The sequence below is a fragment of the Ceratotherium simum genome, chromosome 6 (assembly GCF_057802395.1).
Source record: "Ceratotherium simum simum isolate JZ-2026a chromosome 6, ASM5780239v1, whole genome shotgun sequence".
NCBI classification, from domain to species: Eukaryota; Metazoa; Chordata; class Mammalia; order Perissodactyla; family Rhinocerotidae; genus Ceratotherium; species Ceratotherium simum.
In genome coordinates, this window is record NC_141905.1 from 82634227 (window position 1) to 82646899 (window position 12673).

A 12673-nucleotide genomic window follows, 5' to 3' on the forward strand; every position below is an offset into this window, starting at 1 on the left:
AACTTCCCACGTGCACTAGATTGTGTGTGTGATGGCAAGAACAAAGTAACTCTCTCTTAAAAGACCTGCACGGACACGAGAGTTATTCTTGCTTGAGTGGCTGATGCCATGGGTGGTGGTGAGGGTCCCTGTGCACTCGTCCCCTTGTTTTGTCCCCACGACTCATGGTTTGGGGCCTCATCTTTGGAGGAGTCATGTGCCCTCCAGGGCATCTGTCCTGGAGCATGTTGATCCTCCAACTACAGGGTGGCCACACTCGGGAAGGCCAGAGGAGTGATGCCCGCTGGCCCTGGCATCTATAGATGGCCTCTGTGCTTAGAGGGGGTGCTGCCGACCCAGGACCTTCCTGGAGGGGGTGGGAACATCCAGCAGCCGTGCATGCTCATGGAGGCTCTGGCACCCAGAATACAGCTGGGAGTCAGAACAGCCAGGTCAGATCCCAGCTCTGCTCTCCCTGCTGCGTGACCTTGAGCAAGTCTCTGAACCTCTCTGAGCCCCCATTTCCTCATCTCTAAGAGGGGGTACCTGGCTCCTCCCCGAGGATGTAAGGAGAAAATGATGTGAGACCGGTGAAGGCTGTGCCTGGGGACTGAGGCAGGAGGGAAAGGGGCCTCAGCCTGTACAAGAGGGTGGGCGAGTGAGTGGGGGTCCTCCTGTAGGGGCGGGGGACAGGGCAGGGCCGAAGTCATAAGGAGTGTCCCCGCTGCCCTCCCCCCACGCCAGGTCCTGGGCCTCGGCAGCCCCTGGGGAAGTGGCTTCCAGGCCACTGGGCTGAAAACTCGGAAAGAAAAGGTGCCCTTGCCCACAACGGCCGGTTTAGGGTGAAGTGCTTTGCGGAAACCACACCCTTCAGAAGGGACAGCTTGGCTCTTAGGATGTTGTCAGAACCAACTTCAGCCACTTCCTCCCCGACCAGGCGGGAGCCTCCAAGGTGGTGGGCTGGCTGCTGGGGGGACATGGGTTTGCATTTCCCCAGGGAGCTTGGGTCAGACCTTGGGGGGATAGGAGCAGCAGGCCCTCAGGAGAGGGAGGATGCAGAAGGGCGGCCCCACCCCACCAAGCTCCAACCCAGGAGCAGTGGGAGGGGCCTTCCAGTCACCAGGACCCCACTCTCCAGCTCACTGACCCCCTAGGCTGCCCATGGCCCTGGGGACGAGGTCCCAGCTCCTTACACAACTGTCAAGACTCTAGGCAGGATGTCCCCTCCTGTGGCTGGGGCTCCAACCCCATTATGGTTCCCTTCCCCCTCCCACATGCCCACCTGGAGCCCCGCTCTACTTCAGGACCCCACAGCCCTTCCTTCAGGAAGCCCCCACGTGGGGTCCCCTTGGTGCTGCAAGGACCCCATAGGCGTGGTCTCGCTCCCCTTGTCCCCAGCATCTCGCCAGACCTCAGGAAGTGTCTGGAGAATGGATGAAGGCTCTGGGAGGTTCTAGCCCCCAACAGGAGCTAGAGCTCCTGAGCAGGAGGAGCTGCCTCAGAGGGCACCGACCAGATGGCTTGTGGGCCCCCCCAGGGTTTGGGCAGGAAGGAGCTCAGAGCAGGGTGGAGCTCACGGCCCCAGCCTCAGGGTGTGCTGCTTCTGCTGGCAGCATGGATGGAGCAGGGGCCAGTGGTCACTCCACCACGGGGCTCCAGGCAGGCTTCCAACAGAAGGGTTTGGGGAGGTATCCAGTGGGAGGGAACAGTCAGGAGGGAGGTGTGTGTGTGTGCCCTGAGTGGGGATGGCTGGGACTGGGGCATGGTGGGGAGGGGGACAGCCATTGGCCACAGGCCTGGCTGCCTGACCAGATGCGAAAGGGCCTGGAGGTTTCCCAAGGGCAATGCCAGGTCTGTGTTAGATGCTGAGAGAAAGTAGCTTCAGTGGGGTCACCATGGGGTCACCCACTGACTAACCTACAGCCCTGCTCTCCAGGCCCAGTGACGAGCACCATCCAGAAGTGAAGGCTGATGGGTACGTGGACAACCTCGCGGAGGCCGTGGACCTGCTGCTGCAGCACGCGGACAAGTGACAGGCCTTCTGGGAGGGCCCCCAGCCTCCTGCCACACCTCCCCCAGTGCCTGGACCACCCAAGGCCCTGCCCTCTGCCCTCTGCCCTGGACAGGCAGGCAAGAGGGCGCCAGCCAGGCAGTTCTGGGCTGCCCTGCCCCTGGGCCTGTGCCAGCCAGGCCCTTCCTCTGTCTCCTCTGCTGATCCCTTGCCTCCCTCCCCCCTCCCCAGTCATGCCCCCTAGCCTCTTGGGCAGAGTTCGTCCCCAGGAAGGCCTGCTTCCCTGCCCGCAGTCCCCTAGTGAAGTCAGGAGGGTGGGACAGACCTGTCGGCCTCCAGAGAAGGAACACCCTGCAGGCATGGGCTCAAGGTGCTCTGGGAATGTCCCGAAGCCCGAATCTGTTCACTCTCCATTTGCACTTGGTTCTTTAAATGCTCCACCTAATGAGACTCAGAGGCATTGCCCACTGCCTCTTTATCAAATATGCTTTGCATTTGGGTGAGGAGCCTTGAGAAAGCAGTAGCCTCCTATGCACAGTCCATGCAGCCCAGAGCTGAGCCAGCCTCCCTGGGACTTCCCAGTGGCCCCTGCCCACCCCCTGGCTCCACCTGATGTCAGAGTGGTCGTTTAGCACACTCCCCTGCCCCCAAATAATGCCAGCCCACCCTCTGCTCTTCCTATCCCCCCAAGTCACCTCTTGAGCCAAAAGCCGGGGCAGCTCCCGGGGGCACTTTGAAGACTCCCGTCCTACAGAGCATGAGTTTCACCCTCTGGAGTCAAGGTTGCAAGCAGAGAGGGTGCATTCTGGAGCCCTAAGTCACAGACTTGAGTGTGTCCTGCCGGGTGTATGCAGGAGGAGACTTATGGTTAAATAAACTCCACCCTGACCCACAGCCCACTCAGGCCTTGGCTGCGGAGGGCCGTGGGGGTGGGAGGCGGTGGGGAAGGGCTCTACACTGTCCTGGTCCTGCCTTTGGCTTGAACCCTGAACGTCAGAGGCCAGGGCCCTGAGACCTCACCTACCCCAACCCCTTCGTTTAACAGATGGGGAAACTGAGGCCCTGAGGGCCCAGGCGGGCCAGGGCACACGTCGGCCTTCCTCACAGAGCAGCCCCGTGGCTGGTGGTGGTGAGCCGCAGGCTTCTGAATTCACTCACAGCCCAGGTTTCAGAGTCATCAGTTGAACAAATATTGCTCTGTTTCTCCCCAAATCAATCCAGACGCCACTGACAAGTCTTGGGAGACAACAACTTCTCACAAAAGAAGTCCTGGGTCCTCCGTAACAGGATTTCCACTAAATAAAGGCAGACAGTGATAAAACGCTGGCCCCTGTACCTGAGTCCATGCACGGGAGCCTGGGGTGGCAGGGGCTGTGCAGTCCCCGGGCCTTGTCCCCCATTAAATCAGGATGGGGAGAAAATGGATGAGAGCAGCCGGGATGGTGACACTGGCATGCAGGGAGCAGGGGCGTTTGGCCTGTGAGCTGCCCATCATCACGGCTCGTCAGGAGCTCCGCGGTGGCGGGGCAGCGGGCACGCAGTGGGTCACAGCTCACCGCGGCATGGAGGGTGCCTGCATGGACGGTTTGTTTTGTGGCGCTTTGGTTTTCCTTTTTTCTTTCTTTCCCTGTCTGTGGGCTGCCGTTGCTCGCATCTTTGGCAGGAGCTGGCAGCCAGGGCAGCACCCCTCTGGAGGAAGGAGGCTGGTGCTCGCTCTCTCCAGGACAAGCGGAGCCTCCTCTTGCAAGCTGCTGCCCAGGAATGGGGACAGCGAGGGAGTCAGAGGGCAGTGTCGGAGGGACAGCAGGCACAGACATCCACTTTGGGCAAAGAACGTGCCCCCCATGCCCCGAGCTGTGGGATCAGTGAGGTGCATGTTATCTCCCGATTTTACAGACAAGGACACTGAGGTGCAGAGGGAGCAAGTGACCCGCACAAGGGCCGACAGTAAGGGCAGAGCTGAGGCTCGAATCAAGGTCTGAGCCTGCATCCCATATCCCTTCTAGTCCCTTCCGCAGCCCTTCTGTGGGGAGTGGCCTGTGGTGGCCCCAGTGGCTGTGACTTTCCAGGCAAGCCAGTACATTGGCGTCCTCCTTCTGGAGACAAAATTTTCTTTGGGATTGAAGTCCAGCCTTACTATGGGGGTGCCATGTAAGCCCTAAGCCTCAGCTGCTGCATCCTTTTCTTAACAGGCATCACTGAGCCCTGCTGGGGACCAGGCCATGCTGGGGTGCCATCACCTGGCTGGGGATGATGACCTCTGTCCTGCTGCCACCCAGGGTGACAGTGCTGCCCAGGGCAACGTGGACCTCGCTCACTCCTGGGTTCTTGCAGCTGCCTAGCCACAGCCCGCACAGACCATGACCCCAAGCTGGGGAGCACAGTTCTCGGGCCAGAGATAGACAGAGCCACTGGCCACGGGTGGGGCTGGAGTTCGGGGCTGTCTGTGGCCTAAAGACCTGTCTGCATTCAGGAGACGCAGCACAGACCTCCTGCTAAGAAACAGACACTCGAGGTCCAGGGAACAGGCCAGGATGTCCCCCCCCCGCCCCCTGCCATGGTCCTTTCAGCAGAGCCATGGAGTGGGGCACCAGCCTGGGCCCAGCCATGCTGCAAGAACGTTCCAGGCTCTAGGGGCACCCAGCAGAGCCACTGTTGGGCTGGGGGGGGGGGGTGGAGAGGAGAGACTGAGCATGTCACCTTTTGGGGGGCACAAGGGCCTCACCTACCCCTAGATCTTCCAACTCGAGGGTCCACACTGTACCAGCCCTGTGTGAAAACCCAATTCCAACTGGGTTAAGCCAACAAGATTTTATTGTCTCACGTGACTTCCAAGTCCAGGCCTGGCTGGATATGGGTCCCAAGAAAGTCTCAGGCTGACCCCAGGGCCACCCTACCCAAACTCCCATTAAGAGAGACGGGAGGCAGCATGGCACCAGGAAGAGGACAGGAAAACGGGGGCCCTCCGCACTGTCATCTCGCTGACGTGCGGCTGGGAGTGGGCTGGAGCATCGGAGTCCTCGACACGAGGCATGCGCCTGCCCCTGGGCCCAGCGGCTCCAGCGCTCCCTCCTCCTTCAGGCGCCTGCAAAGGCCTGACCTTCCCGCTGGGCCACTCCTGCCCCTCAGGGAGGCCGGCAGGAGCTGGCAGGTGGGAAGGGGCCAGAGGTGGGGACCCAGGGAGGGACACGTGCACGTTCCCACCGTGTGCTCACATTTCCACCTCCCACCCCAGCGAGATGACCCGCAGCTCGGCTTTCCCTCCCAACACCGTCCTGGTTTAGGTGATGTTGGGTACTTTGCATTATCTTATTTTTTCTTTTTTAAGATTATAAAAGCAATATGTATTACTGTAGGAAATTCAACAGAAAAGAAGTATAAAAAGAAACCGAAAGTCACTTAGAGTCTGACCACTTGATATTTGGGTCATTTCCTTTTGGCCTTCTTTCTATGTGAAGATAGACGTTTTTAACACAATCTGGATTGGACTGTACGTCTAGTATGGTCCTGGGGCTTTTTGGTGTTTAGTCTCTCATTTAAACCCCACAAGTATTATGGACCCTGTGTACACGTGAGGGGACTGCTCAGAGTCAGCACACTGCCTGGTCCCGCAGACAGTGCCCGTGTCAGATGCAGGTGCAAGCTGGCTCAGCTCAGGGGCCACAGTGGGGCCGGGCCCACAGAGACCTGCAGCTGGACCCAATGGCAGGGCAGAGTGGACCCAGCGAGCCCTAGAGCCTGTGCCCAGGGCAGTGTCCTGGTTTCAGCAAATCTCAAGATACAGGAGGGTGTGGCACTCTCCTCCTCCTGCCATGGGGAGACGCCAGGGTAAAGAGCGGGCGAGCTGGGCTGGAGGGCAGATGCTGCTCCCCCGACAGCAGGGCTGGTGCTAGGCTGGAGCCCAGCCAGGGGCCTCATCTGAGGAGGTAGATGAGGGGCTGTTAGGGGCTGGAGGTCCATCCAGGCTACTCTGTGCCCTCCCCTCAGGTAGGGAACATGTGGGGTCACTGTGGTTAACAAAGCCTCTCCTGGCCTCTGCCCTTCCAGTCATGGGGGACATGAGGCCGGGTCCCTGGGTCCCTGGGCCTTGACACTGCAAGACTGCCAGGGACAGGGTGAGGGGCTCCCGTCACCCGCAGCTTCAGCCACAGTAACCTTGCTTCACCCGTGTCGTGAACTAGGCATTCACAGGCCATTTTGTCTCAAAAAGAATCCGCTGCTAAACTGAAAACGTTTAAACAAGAGTCTGCACGGAGTGCTCAGGTCCCGAGGGGCAGCCTCAGGACCTCATAGATGTTCTAGGCAGAAACTGTGGTCAGACCCTGTGGGCGAACATTGCGATACAGAAATTAAGCCTCTCTCGCCTGTCCTCAAGGCTGCAAACATCCTGGTCTCCTGAGCTTGGTTAGCCAGGGGTCCCCAGTGGAGGACCAGGCATAGGGACTGATGCCCCAGAGCCCACTCTGGGCTGAGCTGCATACACTGGCATCCCTGCGGCCCAAGCAGTGCAGGTCTGAGCCATGCTGCCTTCCATGGGGCATGGGGGCCCGGCCTGTACCACCTCCATGGCTACCCTGGTGGGCAGATGGCCCTGCAGGGCGCCAGGCCAGGCCAGGCACTCCATAGCAGTGGGACCTGGAGCACACTGCCGTGGGGCCCTGCCTCTCAGCATTGCTGAGGGCTGAGCTGATGTGCTCATGAAGGCTCTGTGAAAGGCAGCTTCCTCCGTTGCTCCTGACTCAGAAATTACACACAGGAGGTGTCTCCACTCTGCTGTCTTGGGGTCCCTGACTCCTGGCTGGGGTGAGGAGCTGGGCCCCTCTACCACCAAACACACACGCATACATACATACACACACTGCCCTGGGCTGGGTTGCCTGGACGGCACCTCTAGAAGGGCTCCCCCATGACCACAGCTGTGCCGTGGCCAGCCCTAACCCTCACAGTCGCTCACGCAGTCTCCTGCATTTGAGCCCCTTGACCACTGAGAGATCTGCTATCCCCACTTTACTGACCTGACCCTGAGGCTCGGAGGGGACAGAAGGGTCCAGGCTCTGCCCCTGCCAACCCAGAGCCAATGCTCCCATGGGCTGAGGGGGGACCCATCAATGCACCGCTCCCAACAGAAACCACACTGTTGGCGCCCACGGTTAGGTACTGAACCAGGAAGCTTTATTTACACAGTAAAAGTAACAAGCAAATTCCTGAGAGACTAGAGCGGCTCTAGTGCAAGACAGTCATGGCCTGCACGGAGGACAGGCTGCAGTGGGTGGAGATGGGCGAGACACAGACCCAGTGCCTTCCGCACACAGACTGCTTCGCCCAGGCAGGGGCTTGGCCTGACACCACACGTCCTGGCCACCTTACCTCCTGAGGCTCTGCAACACCAACAACGTACGGCTCGGGAAAGCATGCTACAGCCCCAGAAACAGCTTGCACGCTGTTACCCGAGCTCCCAGGATATCTCCACGCACTGAAAACAATTTGCCAAAGAACTACGCTAGGTCAGATTATCCTATCTAGGCTACAAGATCTCTGCTGTGGTCTGAGATTTGTTTTTTAATCTTTTTCTTTTCTTTTCTCTTTAAAAAGAGGCATGGTTTTCTCTGACTGGCACCCAGGGGAGGTGTCTGACCAACGGTGTGGACATGGCAAGATGCAGCATCATTGCCTACACAGGGAGCTGAGCACCTGGGCAGCACCCACCGTGTCCTGGCCGGGCTGCCGAGCCCGCTGCTGGGCTGGACTGCTCACGCCCCAGGCGGCAGAGCCTGAAGTGGTCATCGTTTAGGTGACCGGCCCCGAGGCCAGAGTGCACACGACTTGAACCTCGTCAACGGACATGGAGGCGCAGCCCACGCCAAGCCTGAGCCTATGGCAGAGCACCCAGGGTGCGTTTTAAACTCCACGGACGCCTGCTCAGAGAGGCAGTGCCCTGAACGCCCCCTCGGGCAGCGTCAGCCCAGCTCACACGCCCCCCTGCACTGGGAGACCCATCTGGACATTTGGGTTGTTTTCTTTTTAATGCGGGCTTTTCCTTTATTTTTTTTTTAGCATACAAATTCACAAAACTCTCCTGCTGCAAAAATTTTGTTGAAAAGTAAGGCTTTCTGAGAATGAAAATCCGTATGTCTAGTCAGAACAAGCTCCCCTGTGGCCTGAACATCGTGTCTGTCTGCAGGCCCAGCCAGGCCAGCCTCCACCACGAGTAAGGCAAGCAAGTTCGCGGTAATCTAAGTGGGGAGGCTGCAGCCCTGCCCTGGGCCAGCCCCAGGCCAGCCTCTAGGCAGACAGCAGTCCATTAGTGCTGAGGGTGGAGAAGACGCGCCTTTGGAGTGAGCCGGGATGCATATGACAGCGAGCCTCTCCTCCCCACACTGCTCTCCTGAAGCCACGACCCCGCTCGTCCTTCAGGGCCCCCTGGGCAGGGGGGCGGCCTGGCACAGCCCTCCTTCCTGGCTCTGAACTTCCTCAGTCTCACATCAGAGGCAGGAGTTCATGGGCATCGGCTGCGAGAGGCAGGGCCCCAACAAAAGTGTGGCACCTGCAGGGTGAGTCCACCAGCCCACAGCTGCCCCAGGGGGACAGCCACACGGGGTCCAAGGGAGCCTCCTGGGTGAGCCCCTCCAAGAGCTACAAGAGCAGAAATCTTTATGCCAGTGGGTTGAGCACAAATGGGCCTCTGTGGGCAGTGTGGTGGCATCTTCTAGTGGGGTCTGCTCTCTCCAATCAAAAGACAAACATGAAACCACCTGAAGGTCATTTTTTTTCTCTGAGCAGAAGTGACACCGGCCATTCTCTCCCCTCACTGCTGCTGGTATGGGCTTGGGCTAGGAGCTTCTGAGGAGGCACAGACAGCCCAGAGGGACCTGAGGAAGCTAGAAACAACCGAACCCTGCCCTGCCCTGCCCTGGGCCGGGATCACTTCTGCCCGAAAGTGCCCTGGGGCTGGGTTTGCAGGCAGATGGGACCAGCCTGGGGGGAGGTGGGAAGGAAGGGGCCATCTCAGAAGCTCCCCTGCTTGTCCTTCCCTGCCACCAGGCCTAAGAAGGGGTTGGTGGCAGGCAGGGTCTGAGGGCAGGTCACCCGTACCACAGCCCTGTGAGACACACCCACCACCATGTGCCTCCCCTCCTGGCCCTGAGGAAAGGCAGCTGACTCAGCCCATCCTGGCTCAACCCCCGTCCCTCACTGTGGTGTGGACCAGGAGATGGGGCCCTGCCTCCCCTTCCACAGGAAGGGCTGCTGTAGAGGCCACGCTCCCTCTGTGGCCGCTCTTGGTGTGGGCCAGATGCCATACCTCCCACCTCAGAGGCCCCAGCGCGTGCTCTCTGAGTTCGTATGCTGCCGGACATCACACAGCTGCCCCAGCCTTCTCCAGATTTGCTCTAAGACGACGTGGTCTCCACAAGCCACTTGGTGGGGATCAGGCAAGATGTCATCGTGTACCCAGAGCTGCCAGCTCACCGGGTTAGCTCTCCAGGGTCCCAAGTGGATGTGCCTTTGATGGGAGCCACTGAGGCGCAGCTGGCTCCTGCCACAGGGCCTGCCCAGCACCCGCACACCCATTATGCTATCAACCAGATGCTTTCAACACAACCTTGGAGGGCCATTGAGTTGGGGTTTCTGCATGCATTTTAAGGTTACAAATCAGACCTTGAGCCACCACACTTTTGATACAGTAAAAAAGTGAAATTTTAAGTAGTTTCCCAAACAGGGTGTTTAGGGGCAAGAAGGTGAGAACCATTTGTACTCGACCTGCAGAAGTGAGGCATTCGCTGTCAACACGGGAGGAGCCAAAGCAAAGTGACTGCGAAAGCACCTTGATCACGTGGCAGCAACCCCGAGAGAATGCCCCAGTTATTTTTAGCCTTATGGGAAAAGGAGCCACTTGCTCATAAGTCAACCTAATTGCTATCGTCTGTGGAAGATGCCGAGTTTGCTAAAAGCCAGATTCCAAGAGAGCAAAGCCCATGTGGTCTGTCTGCAAGCCGGGCTGGGGCGGGGAGCTGCCTGAGAGCGAAGCCTCAGGGGGTCGGGGAGTCTGCCGGGTGTGGGAGCCAGTGCTGGTGCAGGTGTCAAGCTCTGTGCGTGTGGGTGCGCTGCAGTGGGAGGCAGCACTTAAGACACTCTGTCCCCCCAGCTGACCAGCAGGTAGGCTTGTCTTGAGGTGGACAGTGCACCTTGATTAAAGCCAGCAGTCCCCACCCACCAAGGAGAACATGCTTGGAATCCTGCAAGGACCTCGGAGGCCCCCGACCCAGGCCCCCCAGAGCAGCCAGCAAACATCCTCCACCCCCAAAATGTGCCAGGGCCTGGGTTTGCGCCCCTGCTCATAGCTCCTACCTTCTGAGGACATTTTTAAGAGGTCGCCCTTTTATGGTGACACCTCTCCACTCACCTGAATCAACTAAGCTAATCGTGCAGGGACAGGTTAGCCAGGAGAACGGCTGCCATCTGCCAGCCCTGCCAACATGGCTCCCAGGGTGGCAGAGAGCCATGGGGTCAGGCTCTCCACACCACTGGAGAGGCAAGTGGGTCTGTCTTTTCAGCCAAAAGATCCACCAAATGTCTACCCAACACAGCTGACCTCTAACAAGCACCCAAGCTGTTCCCTGGCCCCCAAGAGTTCAGACGTGGAGGGCCACCCTGGCATCTCTATCTTCCACACTTGGAATTAAGGCCAAGGTGTTACTACAGAAGGAAGCGTCTCCCGAACTTTCCCAAGCCCGAAGCAGGGAGACCTGGGAGAGAAGGCACGGAATAAAACTGAGTGAACGAAGCTGTGGGGCCGACCCCCCAAAACTGAACCTGAGCAGGAGGCCGAGAAGGGCCTTGACACCACTGGATGGACCTGAGCCCAGGCCGCCCCGACAAGCCCCACCAGTCGGAAACGCCGGCCGGGAGTCAGCATGCAGAGCAGGCCAGCCCTGCAGGAAATGCCACAACTGCCCAGTGGGGCGGCCGATGTCCCACGAGGAAAAGGGGGAAGAGACCCAAATCAAGAAGCTGCTTTATCGGCTACAGCAGTTCCGTGGACCACGGCTGCCATGCTGTGAGAGGCTGAGCGTTCCACTGCGTGGCGTGGCCAGGTCGGCTTGCACTGAGCCAGGAACCCTGAAGACTGGAAAGCCTCTCTGGGAGGTGGGTGGGCTCGCCCCCTGGGAGCCAGTGCCCTCCAGAAGCTTCCGTCAGGCCCAGGAGTGGGGCTCCCCTTTTCAAGTGCCCACCTAGTGCCCAGAGGGAGGCTGTCGATTCTAATGCACCCCCACCCCTGACCAGGGACCCACGACCCCCTCAGTTGTTCTCTATCTGTTCAATGTCCAGCTCGCCGTCCAGGGAGCAGGGGCTGTTCTCAATGGCCCTGCGGTCCCGCCAGGCTGGAGCCGACTCCCCCCTCCTGCCGTAGCCCTCGTCCAGGGCACAGCCATCCGACTCCTCGCAGCACAGCTCCTCCTTGCAGGCGAGGTGGTCATCAAAGGATGGGGGGAGAGGATCGGGGACCGGGGTCCCGGCAGGGGTCCTGCCCCCCGTGCTGGAGGCCGAGGCCGAGAGCAAGGCGGTCCAGGACCTGGTGCTACTGATGAGGGCGAAAGGGCTGTGGGGGCCGCAGTCTTCCATCCCCGTGCTCAGACAGCTGAGGCTGCTGAAGGTCTGACAGTTCTGTTGGGGAGACAGACACACAGGTCAATAAGGATCATACTCCCTTCCCAGAACCCAAGGACCACACACTTCACAAAGCCAGGCCAAAGCCCATGGGGCTTTCTGTCAATGGCTCCGCCGAGTGGTGGAAGACCACTCAAACTCTGGCCTCCTCCACCAGCAGGGCAAGGAAGAGGGGCCGTCAGCAACTCACTCATGAAGAAATACCCCTGGCCAATGAACACCGTGTTAATAAAGAAATGCAAAATTCAGGTATTCACCTACAAATTGGCGAAGAGCGCAAGCTTGATATTCCCCAGTGTGAGGAGGTTGCAGAGAAAACGCCCGGAACCCTTCACCTACAAGCTTTCTGAAGCGTGATATGGTAAAAATGTATCAGATTCCTTCATCAGGCAACTTCACTTCTAGGATTCCTATCTACAGAAAACAATTCAGGATGCATGCAAAAATTCAGCGACATGAATATTCCTAGTCACAATGTTAAATGGAAAAGAGTAACCCAATTCCCCTCGATAATGGTTACATAAACCGTGTCTTTTCAGCCAAGGGAAGGCTCTTCAGCCATTAGAAAGTGCACAGCAGGAGTGAATTTACTGATGCAACTGGAAACATTGCCAGGCTGCACTGATGCACACAGGGGGCATAATCCCCACCTCACCCACTTGCCACCCCGAGGACAGGGAGATGGCACCACAGGGTCGAGCTGATATTCCAACCTGGTGCACATCACAGCCATCCAAGGAGCTGGTTTCCACAGGAGCCCCAGGCCCGGCCTGAAGATGCTGATTCTCTCGGGGAGTCGGGCCCTGTGCCATCGACAGGCCCTCTGGTGGCGGATGCCGCAGCTCTGCTGGAAGAGAGGCTCAGCTCCAGGCTGGTTCTGGTGCTTACCAGCTAGGGGCCTCACACAGGCCCCTCAGCCTCCCTAGGCCTTGGCTGCCTCATCTGTAAGAGGTGAGCAATGGTCCCTGCCTGTCCCACGGGGCCCTTTGAGGCCCCAGTGAGACAGTGTGGCTGTCA

General features: G+C 59.0%; 2 protein-coding genes across 6 annotated transcripts in view; one reads left to right on the top strand and one right to left on the bottom strand.

The window, feature by feature from the left end:
- Window positions 1-3316, top strand: part of LHPP (phospholysine phosphohistidine inorganic pyrophosphate phosphatase) — a 149219-nt gene extending 145903 nt beyond the window's left edge. For both annotated transcript variants that reach the window (XM_087432806.1, XM_087432811.1), the window contains one exon: window positions 1916-3316. In XM_087432806.1, the coding sequence (XP_087288932.1) occupies window positions 1916-1924 (9 nt within the window). In that variant the 3' untranslated portion in view covers window positions 1925-3316. The remainder of the gene's footprint in view (window positions 1-1915) is intronic.
- Window positions 3317-7140: 3824 nt separating this feature from the next.
- Window positions 7141-12673, bottom strand: part of FAM53B (family with sequence similarity 53 member B) — an 83437-nt gene continuing 77904 nt past the window's right edge. The window contains exons 4-6 of one of the 4 annotated variants that reach the window (XM_087432797.1): window positions 12370-12500; window positions 11914-12002; window positions 11423-11653 (exon numbers count right to left, since the gene is read on the bottom strand). In XM_087432797.1, the coding sequence (XP_087288923.1) occupies window positions 11568-11653; window positions 11914-12002; window positions 12370-12500 (306 nt within the window). In that variant the 3' untranslated portion in view covers window positions 11423-11567. Of the gene's footprint in view, window positions 11654-11913; window positions 12003-12369; window positions 12504-12673 lie in introns of all 4 variants that reach the window. The other 3 variants (XM_087432796.1, XM_087432799.1, XM_004438927.3) reach the window with 3 other exon arrangements.